Here is a 27076-nt window from a genome sequence, read left to right as displayed (position 1 = left end):
ACTGACACTGCAGAACAGGCAGTCAGCATGGCCGTAAGCACACAAAAAAGGTTAACCAACGGAAGCAGGCAGCGCACCGGGGAAAAACCAGGCAACAGGCTGTTAACCCTAGCCTGGAGACTGCGGACGAGACAGGCGCCAGAGGGGACAGCTGAACACAGCCGCCCCGGCGGAAGGAGCGTAAGCTGGCGGTGTTGCATGACCAAGCCTCCATTTAACAACCCCCACCCAGAGGGGTCGAGGCAGAGAAGGCTGACACGATTGGCAGACGTCATGAACGTGCAGGGGCACCCTCAAACGGTGAACCCGGGAGTTGACACTGCTCCAACACACCAGGGAATCAACCACCTCGGTGTTACCCAATGCGGTGGTTGTTCCTATAACCCCTCAAGAAAAAACTCCAAAACACACCTGCGGGTATACACCGGCTATACCGCAGTACAAGTGTTTCAGTTTCCAAAAAGGGTTAACCCAGGCCTACGGGTCGCAAACATCACTTCGGACCGGGCCTGGCGGTACGGGAAGCACAGGGTCACCAGAGGAGGTCAAAAAACCACCCCCACAGGCCCCTCTTCGCCATGCGTGAGAGAGGAGCGAAAAACAATGGAGAACCAGCCCCTAAGCACACCGTACCTGGTATTCCCCGGCGGTCTCCCAACCAAGTACTAACCAGGACCAACCTGTGTAGCGGCCGAGATCCGACGAGATCGAGCGCGTACAGAATGGCATGGCTGTAAGCCATGACGACAGTGCTGAGTAAAAACATACCCAACCAGGGTCTCCATAGCGCTTAACCCTGTGACACCCAGACCGACCTGGCATTTTTCCCCCTGAAAAAAAGCCCAAGTCCCTCAGGGTACCAGAACAGCAGATCTGCATCCCCGGCGGACAACGGGTTCAACTGATCTGGACCAGCGTGACCAGAACCAGTCCCGTGCCCTAACCACGCCGACATGCCTACTCCAGGAGAAGGGCAGATATGCGTGTTGATCTTAACATGAAAAGAAGGCGCCACCCAGACGTTCGGACGAACCGCGCCTGGTGGCCCACCCCAAGGGCGTGAGACCCCACTACATATGTTCAGATCCATCCCGTCATCATCCCCCAGACATGAACGAGAATCCGTCGACAACCCACCCAGGTCATGGGATGTGGTCGTCGGAAGAGGAAAAACCCCCATCTCAGTTGCTTTATAAAAACGCTGTTTCAACCACAAGCAACCAAGGCGTGCCAGTCAATCGCCTGTTTACAGCGAGCTAGCACTATACGTGCGTCGGGACACACCCCCATCAATGAACAGGCTACTTAGACCTGTCATTGAATCCCCAAGGCGCCCAGGGGAACGACAAGAGGGGTGTGACACTCCCTAACTCCAACACTTCTGGAATAGAAAGAAGGAAGCATCAACAGCATGTATCCCAGTCTACACAGCCGGGGTAAAAAATGGTCACATTTTTACATCCCACCACCCTCCCATAGGAAAGAGACGGGGATCCCCAGAGAGACTTCCCACGCGAGCTGTACAGATTGAAAAGAATATATTGCACCTTGAGCCATGTAAAAAACTGGTTTTAGGGCCTCCGGGGAAGAGGCACTGAACCCATACACACTCAATAAACGAATTGAATCGAATATACATACAATAGAAAAGGACCCTTCTAGAGGGTCCACTCACTTTGACAATCTGAGGAGGAAGGCTCTGTACTCTGATGGAGGCTTCCTCACATGGAAGAAGGAGTCCGAACTCACAGAAGGCCTGAATAGGCGCTTGGTGAGGAGGAGCCCTGACCACCCCCCCTGAAAACAGATCCATCACATGGACCTGAACAGCACACGGAAGTCCTACCAACAGAGACGCGCACGGTGACGTACTCTATGGCGGGGGAATTCCTGCGGTGCACACGCCCAATATACCAGGCCGTGGGACCAGGAACTCCCTCCCCCCCCCCCCCCGTAACGTGCCGAACCGCCACGTGACGGGAACCTTGAAGGACAGGGGGTGTACCCCCGACCGACAGAACAATGGGGAGAGGAAAGGTTACCAGTTCACCCCTTTACGACCCCACACCCATGATACGACGTAACGACAAAAAGAGAATATGACACAGTCATAGTCAGCTCTATGAAGCGTTTCACAGCTCCACACAGCGCATGAGCTAACCTGCTATCTGATTTTTACTAAGGAAAAACACAGAATAGAGAGGGCTCTAAGAACCCCGGTCCAACATACACATGTGCTTCTGTGGCCAGTACAACCCAGTTGTAGGTCACATGACACACACAACCCATCATCACCTACAAAAAATGGCAAAAACACTCAACAGAGGAACGCCGTTTTTTTCACAATGAGAGAATACATCATTCTTGATTAGTATCGACCACAGGCCTTGCTAAGCACACATGACAGCAACCAAACCAATTTCCCTTTAGGAAATAAGTTTCTCCAGCAGATTTAGCACAACCTCAGCAATCAAGCTAAGAGTTACATCGTATCCCTACCACACAAAAGACACAATTAATGCACAACATGTCTGATAGGAGGTGATAAAGTCCCCAGGGAACCGGGGGGGAAAAACACAATCCTCCTATTTTACCCTCAATACGGCCAGTTAAAACAGGAAAACCTGTTAATGTGTGAACACACTGTTCATTGTCATTACAGTCTGAGAAAGAACATTCTTTTACTCACTTGTCACCAAGCATAGCTTCATAGGTTAGTTGCCTTAGTAGTGAGTACACGGTACACATAAACACCATGATGTTTCTCACACAACAACCAGATCAATACATCACGATCTGCACGGAGAAGCTAACTGCCAGTGACAAAAACAGCCCACACATAACCCGCAACGTATCCTAAATGTATTTGCAACAACACACGTTTTGGGAAAAAAACACCGTTATTCACAATACATTTAGCAAAGTAAAACCAGAAGACGTGTTATGAGGTCTGGTCAACCCCGTACCTACCCGGAACGCAGATCAGCGAAGTGCAGTCACAAGACACCGTAGAACACAGCCGTCCTGTGTTGTTCGATCCGGGCAGCGTCGCCGCTCCAACCAGTCGCTACAGTCCTTTTTGTTGACGCAATCCCCGTCCAGGCCCAGGGCAGGGTCGACGAAACATCCCCTGTCAAGGATGACGTCGCGGTCAAGAGTGTAAAACATGTTAAAATCAAAGCACGTTCAACAGAATAGCATCAAGCCAACGGCGATCAGAAGCGAGCTCCCGGCGGCGCGCGAGAAGCTAAGCTACCCTGCGCCAGCCATCTAACCGTAAGCTATGAACATGTAAACAATGACATAACACTCACCCAGACAGGCCGCCGTTCTGAACCTCTCCTCACTTTTTAAGAGAAAAGAGAAAACAAGACGTCAACACCGCTTCACAACGGTGACATTACCACATCCGACGGAAATCAGCACAGTACCAACTGGCCTGTGTAGCTGACTTTAAACATGAATCTGCCGCTATCGCACATTACATGCACATATCCCCTCGTGAAGGAATACTCTCATTTGGATATGAAAGACGGGGCCTTAACACGGTGACAGAGAGAATCCACTCGTCCAGAACACACAGGGATCACCAGTGTCAATGGTCGCGGCCCACTATAGTTAAAACTATAATGGTCTTCAGACCAAGGTCTTCTGTCGCCTAGGTGGCTAAACAAAGGACCCTAGCCTGGGGCCGGTTTCCATAAACTTTGTCAAGTAGCCCCCATAGCACTAACAGACAAGTGGAGCCCGCCAGCAAACACTACTCACCCAACCTGGAACGCACCGCTTCTCACAACAGCGGCATGTCCGACAGTTCAGCTGTGGCCTGACAGGTTTCACCCCAACAAACACAGCAAGGAACTGCAGTTGAGAAGCATGCAGCGGCGTGCTCCCTATACGAAAACCGGTGGAGGGTTTTTAGAATGATCATCATCTTCTAGACACTCCAGTACGAAGACAATATCGCCGTATTTTCTCGAAAAATAGTGAGAGAGAAAATAAAGATATGATGTCAACGTATCCTTGTTTCCCAAGCTGTTCCTAATCCAATTTCTTCCATCATGGTGTCAAGTGTGGGGATCTACCGAGGCACCTCTTCCTTGTGGTGAAAGCGAGAAGGAGGAGAGCAGGTGACCACACACCTGCTTATGAAGGTAAGCTGATGAGGGGTGTGGTCAGACTAATACTGGTATTAGAGGTACATTTGTGGTTTATTCAGTACGCGTGCACGTACGCGAGATAGTGCAGTAGTGATGCCAAGCTAAGCCACTAACGATACAGAACTGCAGAGGCCAGTGATTGACAGCTGTCCCTCACAGAAAGACGAAATCAAGCCAAAGCACCTTAGAATAAACTAAAATAAAACCCACATAAACCGTGATCCATCACACAGATCTACCTTGACACTTGTAAATGTGCTGCGCAGAGGACGCTGCAAAAACTCACCAACAAACTTCTCTCTCTCTGTCCATCACTCTCTCTCTCTGTCTGTCACTTTCTCTCTCTGTCTGTCTCACTCTCTCTCTGTGTGATCGATCACAGTTTATGTGGGTTTTATTTTAGTTTATTCTAAGGTGCTTTGGATGTATTTTTGGTTTTCTCTCGTGAGCCGTCAATCACCAGACACCAGTTAATTGCCGTTGACTGTGGAGGCTTGTCCATCTCCTGTTCTCCCTCACTAGTAGATTGTCTAGTGAGTCTCAAGCTCATGCTTCTAGGGTTTTCTCTGTCTCTGGTGCTTTTTTTTCTTTTTTTTTTTCAAACTGCTAGGCAGTGGTGGTTACTTTAAAATATATATATATATATTTTATACTGGTGTTTATTTGTATTCTTGTGTTTTCCCCCCACCCTCTCTCATCACTCAGCGATTCCAGTGGTCACCTCTCTGTCCGTCACTTCGGGAGTAGATGTGGAAAATGTACTATAGCCTCGGCCGAGAAAGTTCAGATCGACTTGGGACTGGTCTCTCCGTGTTCAGGAGACTCAGGCGTAATGTCAAGGCTAGCACCACATTCATTCATTTTCTCCCCCTGCTCTCTCTCCCATGATTTCAGAATACCGGAAGTGTTGTGGTGGTCTATATACTACGAGTATGCACTCAAAGTGAGGCACTCAAGGTCGGCACCGCTAGTGTCCCTCCTGCTGACTTGTTGTACACAATCTGTCAGTGGCTCTGGATAAATGACTGGATGTAGGTTAAGGCCAGTAAATGTAATTGTATTTTCTCATACACATTGGCCGTATTAGGGGGTGGGAAACGGATGGGTGGGGATCGGGCGTTGTGGACAGCGACTCCTACAGGTCGGTTGGTGCGCCTGCGCAGTAGAATCAGGAAGTGTCGGGGGCAGCGTGACCTTCCAAGCGTTACTCCTCGCCACTGAGAGATCGAGCTGCGCAGGTGGAAAGATGCGACTGCTGTTACCTCAAGTACCGGAGGGGACTCGTGCTATGTATGACTTAGTCCACATTGCAGCCGGCTTGTGGGAGGCAAGAAACAGCGTCCGTGACAGGGGAGGGTTGAATTGGATGATACGAAATTGGGATGGGAGAAAAACATAGAAAATGGGAGAAAAAGTGGATCAAAAGAAAATCCTTTTTTTAATCTGACTTAACACTTTGGGTGCCATGGGTTAAATTCATTATATACCATAGGTTGCCGGCTCTATTTGTCTATGGAGAAGTACCCCTTCTTTGCATGGCTATAACTTTTTAAATTCTATTGCTACATTGCCATTATTAGGGCCCATTCAAAGTCCTATATGTATTGTTCATTGTGTAGCAACGTTAAACTTTTTCATTCACATATTCATAGTAAAGTATGGTCTAATGTATAAGTATGTTTTCATCTCTTTCTGCAGCTTTCTCCAGAACGTGATTTATAGCCCCAAATGCATTATATTGATGATGAAATACAGTTTGATGGCAATCGGGGCGATATAAAAAATTTCAATTGGATGTACTTCTAGAATGATCTACGTATGATCTGATGATGACCGGATGGGCGGGGGATCGTTTATAATTCTGTGGGCAGCGTTATATCATTCATCTAGTGTGGGTCATATGTTCATCATAGCAGTTTATATGGAACACGTTCAACAATAACGCTGAATCTTACCGGATATTCCTCGCGCCGTTGGACGATCAGCGTGGTGTAGACCGTTTTCGATTATGGGATGTTTATCCTGATGAACCATTTCCAGCTTGTATAATAATATATACATCCAAATCATGTTGTTTATCGAGTTATTGGCAATGGATCGCTATATATTGTGCCGAGCCAGAGTGCCGGCAGCCAAACCGAGTGCCCGGAAGTAATATGGCCGACCAGCACAACCTCCACAGCACTTCCTGTTTGGCGATTGATGGCGCTCCTGAACCGCCAGAGAGCTCAGTGGGTCCTCCTGGTGGATCTCAGGCCAGCGGAGGGGAAATATGAATCCGATCACAGATTTTTGAAATATTGATATTAAAGACGCTGTAAAGCGTCCTTCGGCAACTTGAGCATGGCCGGGAATGACGCTGTAAAGCGTTTCCCGGCAGTTAAAGTGTTAAAGATGCCTTGTACCGCTCTCCATCTAATTGTGTGTGTGTGTGTCTCTGTGTGTGTGTCTCTGTGTGTGTGTCTCTGTGTGTGTGTCTCTGTGTGTGTGTGTGTGTGTGTGTGTCTCTGTGTGTGTGTCTCTGTGTGTGTGTCTCTGTGTGTGCAGGCCCAGGTGCAGAAGAGGATGAACATCAGGTCCTTGATGAAGGCCATGGCCAGCATGCCGAGCCACTACCGCTGTCTGTGCGTCAGCCACCTGCTGGGCTGGACGGCCTTCCTCTGCAACATGCTCTTCTTCACCGACTTCATGGGACAGGTAGGTGTGTGTGTGTGTGTGTGTGTGTGTGTGTGTGTGTGTGCATAGAATATAATAGAAATATTTGAATCATCCGAGGGAAATCTGGCACTACAAATCGCTCACAGTAAACATTTAGGTAGACACTGTTACATACTTAGTATTTTGTATGTAGGTAGTAATAAGACTCAGGAAGCAGGTTACTCTTTTAGCCTTTTAGTCAAGCAGGTTAGCATGGTAGGTTACAGCAGGGTACATTCTGTCCTATTCTCCTTCTGCGTTCACTTCTTCTGCACACTTCAGCTGTAGGCATTGTATCAACTACGCCCCATAGTGGAGACTCTTGGGAAGTACATCTTCAACATGCATTACAGAACACAACATCTCCCTTTTCTGTAATAGAATGTTACTTGCTACTCAGCATTATGCAAATTTAGAACTTTTGCTTTTTCCACTTTCTTATGTAAACTGAACCAACAGTCAGTATCATAAAACGGGTAACTCAAGGTAATCATTAAACAAAGGGAGCACAGGTTATTCAATCATTATCAAGATATAATTATATATGCTCAACCAATTTTACTCTTAGTTCTCACTCAGTGTGCAACAAAGTGCCAACTAGGTTTGTTTCTTGCACGCGACTGTGCTGGAGTGTGACCGCTGAGCGCTGTCAGGGCAGGGCGGATCCCTACGTCCTGCTCATCTGGAGTGTTCGAAGTGTGAGCCAGACGGGATGCATTCCATTTCTTTCCATCACTGAGCAGAAAGGTGCTTTTGCCAATCTTCTTTTTCACTGTCATTGGTGAACTGTATCTCGAGTGTGCTTTGGGGACGTGATGTGGTGTTCTAATCCTGACTCTCCCCCTCCCGAAAAACAGGTGCACGAGCGCCACGCTTAGCATCTGTGTAGCACTTCATTTTGGCTTGCTTGTTTTGGACCGTTTCTCTCACAGTCTCGTCCTGTGCACTCAAGGGCAGTATGTCCAGTTTGGTGCTATTTACAACCGTAAAGCAGTTAATGTGGTGAAACGCCAGTGGTGGCGTGGGGAGTGGTTGCCTCTGAGGACGTAATTGTCCTTGACTGACAGTTCCTCTCTGATCTTGAAGTATGCGATCAGATCTTGGCTCACTGATTTCGCTGAGTGAGGCCAACCCCTGTTAATCTGATCACGCAGTGCAGTCACTTCAGGGCAGGTAGAGCAAGCAGCCCCAAACTCAGTCACCGACAGGGCACTGAGTGTAGCAGCGATGTGTGCTACTATCTCGGGCTCCACATCCATAGCAGAGTCAGTAGAAGCAGGCAGGGGAAGGCGTGAGAGGCAGTCAGCCGTGTAATTTTGTGATCCGGGTCTGTAGTCGAAGCAGAGGAGACGTGCTGACCACCGGGCGACGCGCATCCCAGCACGGCATATGCCCTTTGTAGTGAGCAGCGTGGTGAGAGCCTGATGGTCGGTACGGAGAGTAAACCGTCGTCCCCATAAGTATGTTCTCCATTTCTCTGTGGCCCACACGCATGCGAGGGCCTCCTTCTCCACAGTTGAATATCTTCGCTCTGTCGGCGAGAGTGTACGAGATGCAAAGGCCACCACTTTCTCAGTGCCATCTGCATGAAATTGGGTGAATACCCCACCCAAACCGTAGTCACTTGCATCAGTGAGGATCACTGTGTGGAGAGCAGGGTCAAACAGAGCGAGAGCTGGGCTGTTTACCAGTAGCTGTTTGACTTGATCAAAACTGTTTTGCGCAGCGTCAGTCCATGTGAAGGTGTCTGTAGCGCTCACACACTCACGCATAGCGGCTACGACTGTCGCAAAATTAGGCAGAAACTTTGAGTACCAGGATACCAGTCCTAGAAAGGAACGCAGGGAGACAGCATCGGAGGGAGCAGGAGCTTTCAGAACTGCGTCGGTGTGTTCTTTGACTGGCAGGATACCATCAGCTGAGACAGTGGCGGACTGGGACACAAATTCAGCCCGGGACATTCAGACACACCAGCCCACACACCGGCCCACGCACCGGCCCCGAAACCGGGCCCACACAACGGGCGTTATGAAACACTTGTCCAGTATTAAACAACCCAAGGCTGTGGCTAAGGAGTCAACATCAGGGAGACCAAATCTACACACCGCCCCTAGATGTGCACTCATGCACAGTGCACACACACACACACACAGACACACACATACATATACCGTTACTTCCCGTCATTGGCATATGTTTTTTTTTTTACTAACATCTTAGTGCCTCATTAGCCTAGGGATTAAGGATACATGAAGTATTAACTACACCATAATAATATTGAGGTTTTGATCCATAGAAAGTAGGGATGTCCGATATTATCGGCCTACCGATATTATCGGCCGATATCGGCATTAAAATGTGATATCGAAAAATATCGGTATTGGTTTTAAAAAAAATAATATTTTATTTACATTTCTATAACCTTTATTTACCCAGGCAAGCAAGTAAGAACCAATTCTGATTTTATTTATTGTCAAAAGTATGCATAATGTTGTGTTAATTCCACAACAAGAGATATGTAATGTTAATTACCTGAAATTATTCCATTTCTTGGGGCGGGAAACCCTGCATATATCGGTATCGGTTGATATCGGTATCGGAAATTAAGAGTTGGACAATATCGGTATATCGGTATCGGTAAAAAAGCCAATATCGAGCATCCCTAATAGAAAGGTCTGTGCTACACAATTTCAGTTAGATTGGATTTATTGTCCTTTAATTTGGCACTCATGACATTAGTTGCTTGGCGTTTAATCAACATTGAAAGACCCCCCACTTCCTCCCAGACACCCATTCCAAGAGCCTGTTTCTCTCTCTCTCTCTCTCTCTCTCTCTCTCTCTCTCTCTCTCTCTCTCTCTCTCTCTCTCTCTCTCTCTCTCTCTCTCTCTCTCTCTGTGTATGTGTCTCTCTGTGTGTGTGGACTGGGCTCTCTCTCTCCCCTCAGGGTCAGCTTTGCTGGACTGGGCTCTCTCTCTCCCCTCAGGGTCAGCTGTGCTGGACTGGGCGCTCTCTCTCCCCTCAGGGTCAGCTGTGCTGGACTGGGCGCTCTCTCTTTCCTCAGAGTCAACTGCATAAGAAGAATCAGCAATCAATAATAATGTCTTGAATTCATACAGCGTTTTTCAGCCTTTTGAAAACACCCAAAGTAGTAGTAGTAGTAGTAGTAGTAGTAGTAGTAGTGGTAGTAGTAGTAGTAGTAGTAGTAGTAGTAGTAGTTTATTCAGTCATCATCTCACACAATACAATATACCCCATCATTTAACAATATTTGATTTTACAGTGACTGAAAAGGTACAGACTGAAGCATAATGCTTATATATGCCTGTCCTATATTCTTAACAAAAATTTAAAAAAAAATGGCGGCTACGTGGCGTAGTGGGCAAGGCGCTCGCCACAAATACTGGAGACGCTGGGCTCGCCTGTTCGAGCCCAGCGCTCCACATTGCTTTCAGTTTAGCTGGTCGTTCATACTAATACACATTGGCCGTATTAGGGGGTGGGAAATTTCCCGTATTTCTGGGAGAGGCGGAGCTGGACATTGTACATTAATTCAAGTATCTTGGGGTCACATTGGACTCTACATTGACCTTCAAAAAGTCATGTGAAGAAAGTGACAAACACAGTCAAGTTTAACATCGAAAACTTCAGGCAGATCAGGCCCTGCCTGCCAGTTAATGCTGCAAGGATGTTTCTGCATTCAATGATTTTATCACACATCGAGTAGGCCTACTGTTTTATCAACTGGTCTCTTTTATATGTCACTACTCTTACACCAATATAATTACTCTACAAAAAAGCCATAAAAGTATTTGATAGGAAACCAATTTCATTTCATCACTGTAATGTTTTAGAAAAACATAACATGCTAAGTTTAGAGAATTTCCAAGTTTTCAAATATACTTGCTTCATGTACAAGGTTCTGCATGGACTTGCCCCTCCCCCATTGAATGAGTTCATCCAACAGAAAGCAGACACTGGCATTACCACCAGGGCCATCAGTAGAGGGGACTGTAAGGTGCCTTTTCGGTATACTACCGTTGCAAAAACTGTGTTCTCTGTTAAAAGTGGTAACTACTGGAATAGCCTACCAGTTGTGATTAGAGAGTGCCCTACATACTCCATGTTCAAGACCCATCTTAAACTGCATCTTAAGGCAAACCAGAACTGTGATCATTTTTAATCTGATTTAGTTTATGCAACTTGTTTATTGTTTTATTGCCAGCCCACACACTGGCCCACACACCGGCCCACATAATGGCCCACACACCGGCCCACATACGGCCCATATACTGGCCCACACACTACACCGGCCCACACACTACACCGGCCCACATTAGTGGCCCACACACTGGCCCACACACTGGCCCAAACACTGGCCCACACACTGGCCCACATACTGGCCCACACACCGGCCCACACACTGGCCCACATTAGTGGCCCACACACCGACTCACACACTGGCCCACCCACCGACTCACACACTGGCCCACACACTGGCCCACCCACCGACTCACACACTGGCCCACATACTGGCCCACACACCGGCCCACACACCGGCCCACATACTGGCCCACACACCGGCCCACACACTGGCCCACATTAGTGGCCCACACACCGACTCACACACTGGCCCACACACTGGCCCACACACCGACTCACACACTGGCCCACACACTGGCCCACACACCGGCCCACATTAGTGGCCCACACACTGACCCACACACTGGCAAAAAAAAAAAAGGAAAAAAATAAAAATAAAAATTGACCAGCCCACCTTGGTCCCGGCCCATCGGGATTCGTCCCGAACGTCCCGATGGCCAGTCCGCCACTGAGCTGAGATGATGTGTCCCAGGTAGCGAAGGGAGGGCTTGTTGAAGTGACATGTATCCTCATTGAGCATTAGGCCAGCATCATCTAGCCTCCGCCGCACCGTCTTCAGGTTTTGATCGTGGACGGCAGCGGTAGGACCGTAGATGATCAGGTCGCCCATGTAGCTTTGAACGCCTGGGCTGTCCTTGAGAAATTGTAGCCATCATTTTCTGGAAGGCAGATGGCGCCGAAGCCAGACCGTACGGGACCCTACAGAACCTGAACAGGCCCTCGTGCGTGATAAATGCAGTAAGGTCACGGCTCTCCTCATGCAACGGTACCTGGTAGTATGCATTTGCCAGGTCAATCGTGGAGAACACTTTTGCTCCCCGCAGGTTGGAGAGTAGTTCATCCATGTGTGGCAGTGGGTAACAGTCAATAACCACAGCCTTGTTCGGTTCACGGAGGTCCACGCACATGCGGATTCCACCGTTTTTCCTCTGTGTCACCACGATCGGTGACACCCATGGAGAAGCGTCCACCCTCTCGATGACACTTGCTTCCAGTAGTCGCTGTAGTTCAGTAGAGACAGCGTCCCTGACCGCGAAAGTTAAGCGGCGTAACTTCTGGTGCACTGGCTTAACAGTAGGGTAAACTTTTACACAATGCACAAAGCCTTTTGCACAGCCAAATGCCGTAGGAGCTGTTACAGTAGTAGCCATCACAGGGGCAGGTGTAGACGGTGTAGTTCCACTAATGCAGAGGTGGAGTGCAGTCAACAGGTCCATTCCCAGTAGGGGAGTTCCTTTACATTTCCACTGTACTCACCGACTGTGTTTTAGCACGGCATACACGAGCAAAATGTCCTGTTTTCTGGCATAATTTACAAGTCACTTTCACTGCTGGACATTGTGAAGAGTTAGCCAGGTGACTCCCCGAGCCACATCGGTAGCAAGAGCGAGTGGAAGCAGAATCAGTAGCAGCAGCAGGCTTAGCTGGACGGTAGCGCTGCCAGTCCCGTTTCTTGAAAGTAGTCTGAGACCACGGCATCACGGCATGTACTGGAGCAGCACGCTCGGTACTCATAGCTTTAGCATGGAGTACAGCCGCTTCAAACTGCGTAGCTAGATTGATAGCCTTGTCCAGGGTCAAACCTGGTTCAAGCAGTAGACGTTCCCTTATCTGTGGGCTAGCTACATGTTCAATCAACTGATCCCAGAGATTTTCCTCAGTTTTATTATCAAAGTCACATCTGGTAGCTAGGTCACGCAAAGCAACAACGTATTGTGTAATGCTTTCATGCGGTGCTTGTGCACGCTTTCTGAACGTGTGTCGCTCGACTACTACGTTGATTCTTGGAGTAAAATGTGCATCCAACGCTGCCACGGCGTTAGCCACAGAATTACCTGTATCTGGTAATGTGTAGAAAATCCGCTGACCCTCGGTACCCAGGCAATGTAGAAGGGTAGCTCTCTTCCGAGCTTCGGACCAGCCATTTCCAGTAGCATTTATTACCAGCATGTAATTCGTGAACATCTGGTGCCAAGTCTTGAACGGCATAGTAGGTTCCCCTGGGAAGGTAAAAACGCCGTCGGAGAAGGTACATGTAAATTAGTCATTTCTCCCGCAGTAAAAACGTTGTTAAAAAATTCCCCGGTTCAACTTCACTCGTCGCCAATTGTTATGTAGTACGTACGTAGTATTTTGTATGTAGGTAGGTGTAGTAATAAGACTCAGGAAGCAGGTTACTCTTTTAGCCTTTTAGTCAAGCAGGTTAGCATGGTAAGTTACAGCAGGGTACATTCTGTCCTATTCTCCTTCTGCGTTCACTTCTTCTGCACACTTCAGCTGTAGGCATAACAGGGCATTGTATCAACTATGCCCCATAGTGGAGACTCTTGGGAAGTACATCTTCAACATGCATTGCAGAACACAACAGACACAACAATTAGTCGCAAATAAGAATAACAAATAAACCTAAGAATAAAATAATGATATGAATAAAATAATAATAATACATTTTTCATTCAATCAATTACCTGCGCAGTGATTGATTGAATGAAAATTTTATTGCAGAATGGGTACAATACAGTACGGCTCAATACACACAATTGATAAGGGGATGCAGACCAGAGAAATACTTTTGTCTTGTTTTACATCAGGGTCCCCCATTTTCAATTCATAATGAATTGTAAGTAAGGGTGCAATTAGCACCGTGCAATCCATTCTTTGTGGATCTAGCCCTATGTAACAACCCATCATCTACACACACAGCACACACATCCACACGTACACACTCACTTTAAACAAACACTCACCTTACCACTCACTTTACTCACTTTAGACTTTAACACACTTTATATGTATCTATTATTAAAGAGATTTGCACCACATGCGTACCTCATTTGCACCCTACGTTTTGTACAACAGGCTCAGGTTTAAAAGGGCAATGAGTGCGTGGCAGCTTCCAGTAAAATAGTTGTGCACAAGCTGACACATGAAGGTGTGTATAGTGTGTGTATGTGTGTGTGTGTGCGTGTGTGTATAGTGTGTGTATAGTGTGTGTGTGTATAGTGTGCGTGTGTGTGTATAGTGTGTGTGTGTATAGTGTGTGCGTGTGTGTGTGTGTGTGTGCGCGCGTTCATGTTAACACCCATTCACACTGCTGCCAAATGATTTGGCAAATGGTTTATTACATCTGAGCAATTATCCTTTTTAATCATCCTTTTTAATTATCCTTTTTAATTATCCTTTTTAATTATCATTTTTAATTAGCATGAGCAATTAGCAGAATAATCTGCACATTCAATTTACATTTGAATGCATCAACTTCCAGAGGTGGTTACATCTCTCTCTCTCTCTCTCTCTCTCTCTCTCTCTCTCTCTCTCTCTCTCTCTCTCTCTCTCTCTCTCTCTATATATATATATATATTACTGTCTCCCTTACTCTCTCTCTGTCTGTCTGTCACTCTCTCTCTATTACTGTCTCTCTCTCTATAATCTACATTTATATGGTCAAATTCATTTGAACAACATTATATTATTATTACGTTAGAATTATATTATTCAAATGTTTCAGTAAGTTATGTGTGTATGCACATATATGTAGATGTGTATGCATATAGTTATGTACAGTAATAGTTATGTACATACAGTAACAGTGGCTCAGGAGGTATAGAGCAGTTGTCTGGTAGTCGGAAGGTTCCCGGTTCGATTCCCGGGCAGCGTGTCACATGACCCCTAATTGCTCCCAATGAGCAGGTTGGCACCTTGCATTTTCGCCTCCGTCGTTAGTGTGTGGATGTGTGAAATGTGAGGAACAAATAGCTCATAATTATGAATATGGTGTTTAGAGCTTTGATTGGGCCCAAAAGCTACAAGAACCCGTGTAGGTTCTGTCTGAGGTTTTGTCCGAGTCCAAACTGGGGCTGGACCAGAATGAGTGAGGGTGCCGTTGTCTGGTGCCGTTGTTATAGTGAGCATTAGAAAACATTGGTGCTGGTCCACCTGTCCTGGAACTTTTCAGATGTCACGCGTTTAGTGAGCTTCAAAACAAGCAACATAGGCTATTTAACCCTCGAGTCAACCTTAACCCTCGAGGCACCTTAGTCGCAGAACTGGTCAAATGGGTTAGGGTTAGGGTTTTCTTCACGTGTGTGTGTGTGGATAGCGTTGGCAAAATGTTATGTATATGCCAAAAAAGTTGCTCAGTATCACATCTTGAACTCACATTACAATAATCCATGTTTGTTTTTTTAAAACAATCACTATTAACACTTTGGTTGCCTAAGGTTAAATTAATGATATACCATAGATTGCCAGCGCTATTTGTCTATGGAGAAAGTCCCCTTCTTTGCAGGGCTATAACTTTTTAAATTCTATTGCTACATTGCCATTATTAGGGCCCATTCAAAGTCCTATATGTATTGTTCATTGTGTAGCAACGTTAAACTTTTTCATTCATATATTCATAGTAAAGTATGGTCTAATGTATAAGTATGTTTTCATCTCTTTCTGCAGCTTTCTCCAGAACGTGATATATAGCCCCAAATGCATTATATTGATGATGAAATACAGTTTGATGGCAATCAGCGCGATATAAAAAATTCCAACTAGACGTACTTCTAGAAGTTACTACACGTCATCTGATGTTGACCGGATGGGCGAGGGGGCGTTTATAATTCCGTGGGCAGCGTTATACCAATCATCTAATGTGGGTCAAATGTTGATAATATCAGTTATTATCGAAGACGGTAACGTTACACGCTGAAACTCACCCCAGTCTCCGCGCGCCATTGGGCGATCATCGTCGAGTAGACATTTTATCATTATGGGATATATTATTACCCGGTCCATCTCCAGCTTGTATAATGGTATATACGTCCAAATCATGTTGTTTATCGAGTTATTGGCAATCGATCGCTATGTAGTGTGACGAGCTAGAGTGCCGGAACCTATACCGAGTGCCCGGAAGTAATATGGTCGACCAGCAAAACCTCTACTGCGCTTCCTGTTAAGCGGTTGCGCCGATCGGCCACCAGATGGCGCTCCTGAACCGCCAGAGAGCTCAGTGGGTCCTGCTGGTGGATCTCAGGCCAGCGGAGGGACATTATGAATCCGATAGCAGATTTTTGAAATATTGATATAAGGACGCTGTACAGCGTCCCCCGGCAACTTTAGCATGGCCAGCAAAGACGTGAGAAGACGTGTCCCGGCACTCAAAGTGCTATTAACACTTTGGATGCCCAACCCGAGTTTTCTCAGGTTTACCCCCCCGCGGGTTGAATGCCCATAACGAGAATATTTGTTTTTTCTCTTTTTTATTAGCGATCTGAATTCATATTTCATCAACCGAGTCTACCGTTGGTAAATCAGCCACTCCAGGCGCTCAGATGTGAAAAAAGCACCCCCTATCGTCTCCCAGATGGTAATTCACCCTTTTAGGGTGAAAAAAAAACCCGGATTCCACATTTTACTTCTCACGCATGTGACCGGAGTCGATCAGCTTCATTCTGGACCCTCAGAGCAGTGGGGATTATGTGTTGTACAGTATACGCGGTGGATTAATAAAAGGATCGATTTTCGGAATGGCGATCAGGAATTGGAATAATCCATTTGGATACCATCTGATCTCAGGTAAGGAATCTATTTTACCAGTATTAGGATAATCAGAACCGTTTTCACAGAGATATAAGCGTTTTCTTTTTTTTGTGATATGGCTGTTTGACTCTAAGAGCGATCAGGAACTGAGAGAATCGATTTTCAGCGCGCGGCACTAGCGTGCACACGTACACATATACTATCGATAATCTAGCGTTTATTTGAAAATGATTCATAAATAGGCCGACAAATGACAACGTTCTAGAATATTAAAGTACGGGGCGATTATCATGGAATCCTTTTTTTTTTGTGAAAACGAGGGGTTTTCTAAATGCTATGAAACGGAAATGAACCGATAAAAAAACAATCTGCTTCGACAATGTTGACTGGAAATAGGTCATTGATAATGCGACGGGCAGATTAGACACATAATTTAAAACATAGATTAGGCGATATTAATGCTAACATTGAATTGGATGTGGGCATTCAAGCACTAAATGTGCGCCCCCTGCTGGGCATTCAAAGTGTTAAGCACGTGAACAACAAGTGTCACACCTTTCACCCTAGTCGCAGAACTGGACAGGTTAGGGTTGGGGTTGGGGTTAGGGTTAGGGTAAATGAGGCTGAAGGTGGGCGGAGACCGTCCCTTTCAACATGGCTGCTACAGCAGGGGCGTGCACAGACAATTTGGGGGGCAGGGGAGTTGTGGCACTTTGCTCTCTCGTCTGTCGGCACCGGGCTGTGTTTCTTCCGATCATTCAATACGTTGTTGGAAAGTTGAATTTGCCGCCGTTCGATCGTCACCTCACTCAACCTAGTGCATGCTTCAGGTCTCGGGTTAGAAGACGAAATATCCGGTGAGCGCCATTTGACAAGCCGTTCCGATGAGTGACCACGTCCGGTTGTAAACGGTCCTGAACTGACCAGTCACCGCTGAGGGCGAAAATGATTGACCACCGTTGTAGCCAAGGAGCGTCTGCTCCGAAAGAGATCCCAGACGAGCGCTGATTATAACGAGAAGGGGGCAGAAGAAGACCAACAAGTTCTTTGTTTTGACTGGATAATTGGATAATCACACTGAATTATTGCGGTACACACATTACAAATTTTTTTAAATGTCCTATGGGATTTTTTATAAACATTGGACCTGTACTACATAAGACTTCAGGCTATAGAACCGTTATGTTTTCCAGGTCCAACCTCTCAGCTGGAACCCAAAAACAGGCATCTGGCAACAAGTCAACACAAAGAAAAGGAGCAAATATTTCATTTCAGTGTGTTCAAACCTCTGTTTCTCTATTACATTAGCACTCAAAGTGATTTTTCTTCTTATTGTGTAAGAAACTTCGGAATGTTACCTTTCAAAAGAGACCAGACTCATGCATGTGCTATAAGTATAAAGTATAATAAACCGCATATTCCTTTGGGTATACAATCGACAGGCGTTTTATGCACAATTTGCAGGACTGTTAAGGGGTTAACCTGTTAAGCCCTATTTTCTGAAAATCCGCCTAAAAATACATACCTAAGTAAATGGAAGATTGCTCCTACAAGGTCCATTTGCATGTTCTTGTTATCTAGGGACCTCTATGGATCTCAGGGAATGTATTCCCAGTGTCAGAAATATTGTGTCGGTTACTAGGTTTGAGTAAATTGTGATGAAACAAAGGAGAATATAAATTATGATTTTTTTGACAGTGAATAACACCATGCAAAAAATTACCAGACATGAAAAACGAATAATATGAAAAAAGTCAATAACACTTTACCCTATTGGTAAACAAACGTATTGCTGAAAATAGGGTGAAAAAAAAACCCGGATTCCACATTTTACTTCTCACGCATGTGACCGGAGTCGATCAGCTTCATTCTGGACCCTCAGAGCAGTGGGGATTATGTGTTGTACAGTATACGCGGTGGATTAATAAAAGGATCGATTTTCGGAATGGCGATCAGGAATTGGAATAATCCATTTGGATACCATCTGATCTCAGGTAAGGAATCTATTTTACCAGTATTAGGATAATCAGAACCGTTTTCACAGAGATATAAGCGTTTTCTTTTTTTTGTGATATGGCTGTTTGACTCTAAGAGCGATCAGGAACTGAGAGAATCGATTTTCAGCGCGCGGCACTAGCGTGCACACGTACACATATACTATCGATAATCTAGCGTTTATTTGAAAATGATTCATAAATAGGCCGACAAATGACAACGTTCTAGAATATTAAAGTACGGGGCGATTATCATGGAATCCTTTTTTTTTTTGTGAAAACGAGGGGTTTTCTAAATGCTATGAAACGGAAATGAACCGATAAAAAAACAATCTGCTTCGACAATGTTGACTGGAAATAGGTCATTGATAATGCGACGGGCAGATTAGACACATAATTTAAAACATAGATTAGGCGATATTAATGCTAACATTGAATTGGATGTGGGCATTCAAGCACTAAATGTGCGCCCCCTGCTGGGCATTCAAAGTGTTAAGCACGTGAACAACAAGTGTCACACCTTTCACCCTAGTCGCAGAACTGGACAGGTTAGGGTTGGGGTTGGGGTTAGGGTTAGGGTAAGTGTAAATGAGGCTGAAGGTGGGCAGAGACCGTCCCTTTCAACATGGCTGCTACAGCAGGGGCGTGCACAGACAATTTGGGGGGCAGGGGAGTTGTGGCACTTTGCTCTCTCGTCTGTCGGCACCGGGCTGTGTTTCTTCCGATCATTCAATACGTTGTTGGAAAGTTGAATTTGCCGCCGTTCGATCGTCACCTCACTCAACCTAGTGCATGCTTCAGGTCTCGGGTTAGAAGACGAAATATCCGGTGAGCGCCATTTGACAAGCCGTTCCGATGAGTGACCACGTCCGGTTGTAAACGGTCCTGAACTGACCAGTCACCGCTGAGGGCGAAAATGATTGACCACCGTTGTAGCCAAGGAGCGTCTGCTCCGAAAGAGATCCCAGACGAGCGCTGATTATAACGAGAAGGGGGCAGAAGAAGACCAACAAGTTCTTTGTTTTGACTGGATAATTGGATAATCACACTGAATTATTGCGGTACACACATTACAAATTTTTTTAAATGTCCTATGGGATTTTTTATAAACATTGGACCTGTACTACATAAGACTTCAGGCTATAGAACCGTTATGTTTTCCAGGTCCAACCTCTCAGCTGGAACCCAAAAACAGGCATCTGGCAACAAGTCAACACAAAGAAAAGGAGCAAATATTTCATTTCAGTGTGTTCAAACCTCTGTTTCTCTATTACATTAGCACTCAAAGTGATTTTTCTTCTTATTGTGTAAGAAACTTCGGAATGTTACCTTTCAAAAGAGACCAGACTCATGCATGTGCTATAAGTATAAAGTATAATAAACCGCATATTCCTTTGGGTATACAATCGACAGGCGTTTTATGCACAATTTGCAGGACTGTTAAGGGGTTAACCTGTTAAGCCCTATTTTCTGAAAATCCGCCTAAAAATACATACCTAAGTAAATGGAAGATTGCTCCTACAAGGTCCATTTGCATGTTCTTGTTATCTAGGGACCTCTATGGATCTCAGGGAATGTATTCCCAGTGTCAGAAATATTGTGTCGGTTACTAGGTTTGAGTAAATTGTGATGAAACAAAGGAGAATATAAATTATGATTTTTTTGACAGTGAATAACACCATGCAAAAAATTACCAGACATGAAAAACGAATAATATGAAAAAAGTCAATAACACTTTACCCTATTGGTAAACAAACGTATTGCTGAAAATATACACTATGACACACTGTTTTGACAGGATTAAGGTATTTACGCTTGGCTACATTTGGGGAAAAAATGCAACATTAATCCATACAGTCTGTAGACATGGATTTATGACGTGATGTCATTTTGGGTCCGGTACCGGACCCTTCGGTTAACCCACCAACACCCAGTATTCAGTATTTGGCAAAAAAAGGATGGGCACTTGAGGCAAAAGGGCAGGGACTCGAGCCCCCCCTTCGGCCCTATCTGTGTGCATGCCCCTGCCCTACAGGACCAATACCCCTCACCTAATCCCTGAAGGTGCTTCACAGAAGGCCGTTGCTTGATGTTTATCATGTATGCTTTGGTGAAGGTTGTCTTCATAGTAATAAAAGACACCAAGTGTCAAACCGTTTGTGTTTATTTGCCCACATTTCCTCTGCCCCCCTTCATATATAAACACATCTAAAACCAAAGTGTAAAACACAAGTAGCCTATACATCCATGGCAGGATTGGTATTCCATCCAACCACACACCGAGTCCGGAGGTGCACGACATGAAATAGAAATGTAACAGTGAAGAGCAACCATTTTTTTACCAAGATGTCAAGAGTGTAGAGTGCCCTACAGTGGCGGCTGGTCCATAGATGGCGCTAGGGCGCCACCCCCCCCTCGTGGAAAGAAGAAGAAGAAAGAATTCTTTGCGCATCCTATTCATCCCCCGGCCCCTAGCCCCCTCCAACCTCTTTTCATGGGCACTATACTTCAGCTTCACCGTCAGTGCGCAACTCACAGGGCAAAATGCAACAAAATTGTATCCAATCAGCGCCGTCAAATACGATATCCGAGGGCGCTTTCCTCTAGCGCTCGAAGTAGTCACTCTATTGGCTGAGAGTGGCACGTGACATCGTGTCCCGAATCACCTCGAGGGTCTACCAGGAAAATATACGCTCAGCTAGTAGTTGTCAGAAATTGATAATAATCACAAGATACTGTACATTCAGACAGTGTTGGATCTAACTAAATGGATTTATATGGACACTTTTATGGAAAGTTCAAGCCTGGACCACAAAGCTTAGCTGGTTCGGTAAGAACAACAACAACAACACGCTGTAGCTGGATGCAGTCATGTATGTAAATGTGCATTTTGTTTTCCATCATGCCTGCTTTTTCAAACGACGGGGACAGAGACAACATGCCCATGGACTGTTACTGGAGTTCTTTTTTTTGTGGACAGCTGAATGTCAACTCTTCTGATGGTAAATCATTATGTTTAATTTACGCAAGCCAGCCTTGGCTCTTTTAACAATATGCAAAATAATATGCTGTACTCATACTGAAGTTATTCATAATACTGTATACTAGGTCTGATCTGCATGGGATTCCACGTGAGGTACTTAATGCTGTGTGTGTGTGAGAGAGAGAGAGAGAGAGAGAGAGAGAGAGAGAGAGAGAGAGAGAGAGAGAGAGAGAGAGAGAGAGAGAGAGAGAGAGAGAGAGAGATCATCAATCTCCTCTCTCTACCTCTCTCTCGCTCCAATGCAGTGATCGCTCCGTAGTATGATCATGATCATTATGATCAACTGGAATGAAAAAAAAAATAGGTTTACAATTTACATACTGTAGCTTGTTAGGGATTTCCTATCCCTCGTGAATTCTTAATTGATATAGTTGTGGACCAGTCGGCCGAAAGACGGGCGGAGACAGAGTATTTCTCAAACAGAGCTTTTATTCACAGAGAAGAAGACAGTTACCCCGCGCGGGCACATCACCAGTAGAAGAAGGAGGCAGAATGTCTATATTACATGTCATTTTATACACTCTTGGATGGGGAGAGAAAGGGGAGGGGGGTGTGTGTGTATGTCTCTGTGTGTGTAACATGGGTGTTTGTGTGTTGTGTGCTCGCTAGGCTGTGTGTGTGCTTGGTCAGAAGAAGGGGGGCTAATTGGTTCCAGATGTAGAAGACCCCTTCTCGGAACAACATCTCCATCAATCAAAGGCATGACAGCTTGTGCGCGTGTGTACGTGAGTGTGTGCGTGTGCACGTGAGTGTGTGTGCGCGTGCATGTGTGTGAGGAGGGAGCCGGCCCTGTGTGTGGAAGGAGCCTTCAGCCAGAGGTCATCAGGTCACGCCACATGCACAAAGGGAGACACAGAGAGCAGGGTGCAGCCTAAGCACAGATATAAGATATTACCAGGCATCAATGAACTAATTTATCAATTCCCCCTTTTTGACGTTAAATATATACGTCAAACACACAGTTCATTGATCTGTATCCGTCGATTGTCACCTCATTACATGCATCACATCCAATACCAGACGGGATAATCAACATCAGGAGAGCAGAGAGAGAGATAGAGGGAGGGGGGAGAGCGGGAGAGAGAGAGAGAGAGAAAGAAAGAAACACAATTCTGGCAACTTAACAGGAGATACACGTAACCCCGTCGGACCCCCCTTACTCATTCACCTAACCCAGAGGAACCCCCCCTCTATTTACAGTGCACCCCTGGTCCCGTCTTCTAGGGGATGTGTGTCTCCTCCTGAGCTGGTTCCCGTTCCAGGGTGCGGTCCCCTAGGCAAACGTGCCTCCTCCGGTCCGCTGCCTTCCCAGTGTCTCAGACTGTCCCCTCCACCTCTCGCCGGCCGGCCCCACCGTCACTCCAACTCAGCTCAGTGTCTCCCCTGCGGCCGCTTCCCCCGTTCTCGTCGTGGATGAACTGCGTGTCGTAGACGACTTGCGGCGGTGCCTATGATCTGCGGTGCATGTGGTGTGGTGCCTGGCTGCTGTCGCTGATCTCCGGTGCTGCGGTGGTCATCTCCGGCCTCTCGCACAGCTGCCATCTCCTCCGGTGGTCTGCCTCTCATCCTGGCCCGTCTGTCCTTCATCTCCTCCTGCCTGTCATCCGGTCGTCTGGTGGTCTGGTCACGGACGTCTGAGGGGCTGCTGGTATCTCACCCCTGGTTCAGACGCGCTGCAGACAGCTGGTAGTGAATGTCTGGATCTTCTGCATCGTCTTCTCCTCCTCCGCGTCTCCATTCCCCGTTCCGTCGTTGGTTGCGGCTGGAACACATCAATTCTCACTGGAACCTCCATTTGTTAGGGATTTCCTATCCCTCGTGAATTCTTAATTGATATAGTTGTGGACCAGTCGGCCGAAAGACGGGCGGAGACAGAGTATTTCTCAAACGGAGCTTTTATTCACAGAGAAGAAGACAGTTACCCCGCGCGGGCACATCACCAGTAGAAGAAGGAGGCAGAATGTCCATATTACATGTCATTTTATACACTCTTGGATGGGGAGAGAAAGGGGAGGGGGGTGTGTGTGTATGTCTCTGTGTGTGTAACATGGGTGTTTGTGTGTTGTGTGCTCGCTAGGCTGTGTGTGTGCTTGGTCAGAAGAAGGGGGGCTAATTGGTTCCAGATGTAGAAGACCCCTTCTCGGAACAACATCTCCATCAATCAAAGGCGTGACAGCTTGTGTGCGTGTGTACGTGAGTGTGTGCGTGTGCACGTGAGTGTGTGTGCGTGTGCGCGTGCATGTGTGTGAGGAGGGAGCCGGCCCTGTGTGTGGAAGGAGCCTTCAGCCAGAGGTCATCAGGTCACGCCACATGCACAAAGGGAGACACAGAGAGCAGGGTGCAGCCTAAGCACAGATATAAGATATTACCAGGCATCAATGAACTAATTTATCAAGCTGTCCCTTTGTTCATTAATCTTACCTAAATGTCATACGTGAATTGTATAGAAACAACTCACCAAAATTGACTATTGCTCCTACTATAGGGATCACCGGCCGCCACTTGCGCCCTATTATATAGGAGCCTCGGGTCAGAGTGCATGTATTCCTCCAGAGCAACACCCTCGAGGAAGGAAGGGATAACCTGAAGGAGAAGGTTGTGCCACGCCTGAATCTTATCTACCAATCAGAGGCTTTGCGGGGGGTCGCAATGGGAAAACATCAACAGACACCACCATCACATGTACACAACCACCTGCCCAATCAGAGGCTGGGGAATAGTAACTCCAGTTTAACCCTTTCACTGCCACACGACAGCCGGTTAACCCTTTCACTGTGACAATACAGAAGGTTAGCCCTTTACTATCACACAACCGACGGCGATGCTCCACCATTAGCATCATTAGCTCCGCGGATGGGTTGTGTGATAGTAAAGGGTTAGCCTTCTGTCGTGTGGCAGTGAAAGGGTTAAAGCTCTAGGTGCTGTGGAAAACCGCTATGGCGTGTACACAGCGCTTAGCAACCAGTCCATGAAGAAGAGCTCGCTCTAATTTCATCTGGACATGTAAGCTCACTCTTCTCTCATTTCTCGGAAATTGCCTACACCACCTTTAACACTTTGAGTGCCACGCCGGGTTTTCCTTTTTACCCCCTTGATGCCACCATCCACTTCAATGTTAACATTAATATCGCCTAATCTATGTTTTAAATTATGGCTATGTGTCTAATCTGCCCATCGCATTATCAAAGACTATTTTCCAGTCAGTGCTGTCAAGGCAGATTGGTTTTTTATCGCGTCATTTCCGTTTCAGAGCATTTAGAAAAGCACCCGTTTTGAGATAAAAAAAACAGCCCATTCTGGACCATTCTATGAAAATCGTCTTTTACTGGAATATTCCACAACGTTGATATTCGTCTGCCTTTTTATGAATCGTTTTCAAATAAACGCTAGATGATCAATATTATACGTGCACGCAAGCACATTCGGGCCGCGCACGGATAATCGCCGCGTTGATTTCCTCTTGGACTTTTACAGTGAAACCGAAAGAGCCCATTTCACAAAACAGCTTATAACTTCATCAAAATTAGTCTGATTATCCTAACAATGATAACATAGATTCCTTACCTGACATCAGATGGTATCCAACTGGTATATTCCAATTCCTGATCACCATTAGAAAAAATCGATAAGTGTATAGATCCAACGCGATACAGTAGAACTCCATGATCAGCGGGGCTCAGAGGCTCCAGAATGAACTGTGGTAACCCCGGCTGGATCAGTGGACTGGAAAATGTGGAGTACCGGATTTTTTTCCCCATCCATTTTCATTGAGTCCATTCCAAAATCCCTTATGTCATCTGGGAGACGATAGGGGGCGCTTTTTTCCACATATGATCTCCGGCGGTGCTCATGTATACTCGGGTAGGCTCGCGTGAGTGGCTTTCAACCACATAAAAATAAACCCGAGATATCTCGTGTGTGGCAGTTAAAGTGTTAATGTTGCTCTAGAATAGAATAGAATAGAATATACTTTATTGTGACTATACTTGCGTACAACAACATTACGGGTTTGAATTTAAGGAGCTGGTAATAGAAAATAAGCATAAAATCAAGTAATACAAAAGAAACATAATATCACAATACTATACAATATGATGCAATACACACAAGTAATACAAAATAAACATAATATCACAATACTATACAATATGATGCAATACACACAAGTGATACAAAATAAACATAATATCACAATACTATACACTACGATACAATACACACAAGTAATAAAAAATAAACAATGTCACAATACTATACAATATTATACTATACACTACGGATGTTCCGATCACGTGATCGGGATTGGGGCCGATCACGTGAAGATCGGGATCGGCAAAGAAAATAAATAAAAATCGGGATTATTATATATATATATATTTTTTATTTTTTTTATTCAACAAACATGACCATGTTCATGTCTTAAACTCATACTGAGGCCTTAGTTTTGGTTTTAAATTGCATATCATCATTCATTTATTTATTGTCACACAGAGCAGAAGAATTTTACAAACCAATAGTATCCAGCTGCAGAACGGCAGACCAGCCACACTCAGCCCAAATTTTTATTTAATTTTTTTTTATCCCAATTTCTCACATTACATTCACCCTGAATGTTGACGTTATCCAGGTGAAAAGTTAACTTCATTCAAGCGAGGCATTGCAATCCTTGACATAAATCATTTGATGTATAATTAAATAAAAGGAAATGCGTTTGGGTCTGAGAGTGTGGCTGGTCTGCCGTTCTGCAGCTGGATACTATTGGTTTGTTTTGGCAAAATTCTTCTGCTCTGTGTGACAATGTGATGATATGCAATTTAAAACCAAAACTAAGGCCTCGGTATGAGTTTAAGACATGAACATGGTCATGTTTGTTGAATTAAAAAAAAAATTATTTAAAGATTTTTTTTATCGGATCGGGAAATATTGGTATCAGTAGATACTCAAAATCACATGATCGGGATCGGATCGGGAGCAAAAAAACGTGATCGGGACATCCCTACTATACACACAAGTAATACAAAATAAACATAATATCACAATACTATACAATATGATAGTATACACACAAGTAATAAAAAATAAACAGTGTCACAATACTATACAATAATACAGAATATACAACAATCAAAAGAGTATCTCTAGCAGGTAACCCTGACTGACGTAAACCCTGACGTAACACTCAAAGTCAAAACCACCAGATGGTCCATGAAATCCAATCCAATCCAATCCAATGAAATAATCTCCTCACGTGTAATAAATGCACTCAGACTTC

At 45.5% G+C, this 27076-nt stretch overlaps 1 protein-coding gene across 1 annotated transcript in view; it reads left to right on the top strand.

Moving 5' to 3' along the window:
• slc45a2 (solute carrier family 45 member 2) overlaps positions 1-27076 on the top strand; it is a 298180-nt gene that overhangs the window by 204917 nt on the left and 66187 nt on the right. Inside the window, exon 4 of the mRNA XM_084326175.1 lies at positions 6708-6857. Within this exon, the coding sequence (XP_084182301.1) occupies positions 6708-6857 (150 nt within the window). The remainder of the gene's footprint in view (positions 1-6707; positions 6858-27076) is intronic.

Source organism: Notolepis coatsorum (assembly GCF_963971535.1).
Source record: "Notolepis coatsorum genome assembly, chromosome: 12".
NCBI lineage: Eukaryota > Metazoa > Chordata > Actinopteri > Aulopiformes > Paralepididae > Notolepis > Notolepis coatsorum.
This window is presented reverse-complemented; position numbering and strand designations above follow the sequence as displayed.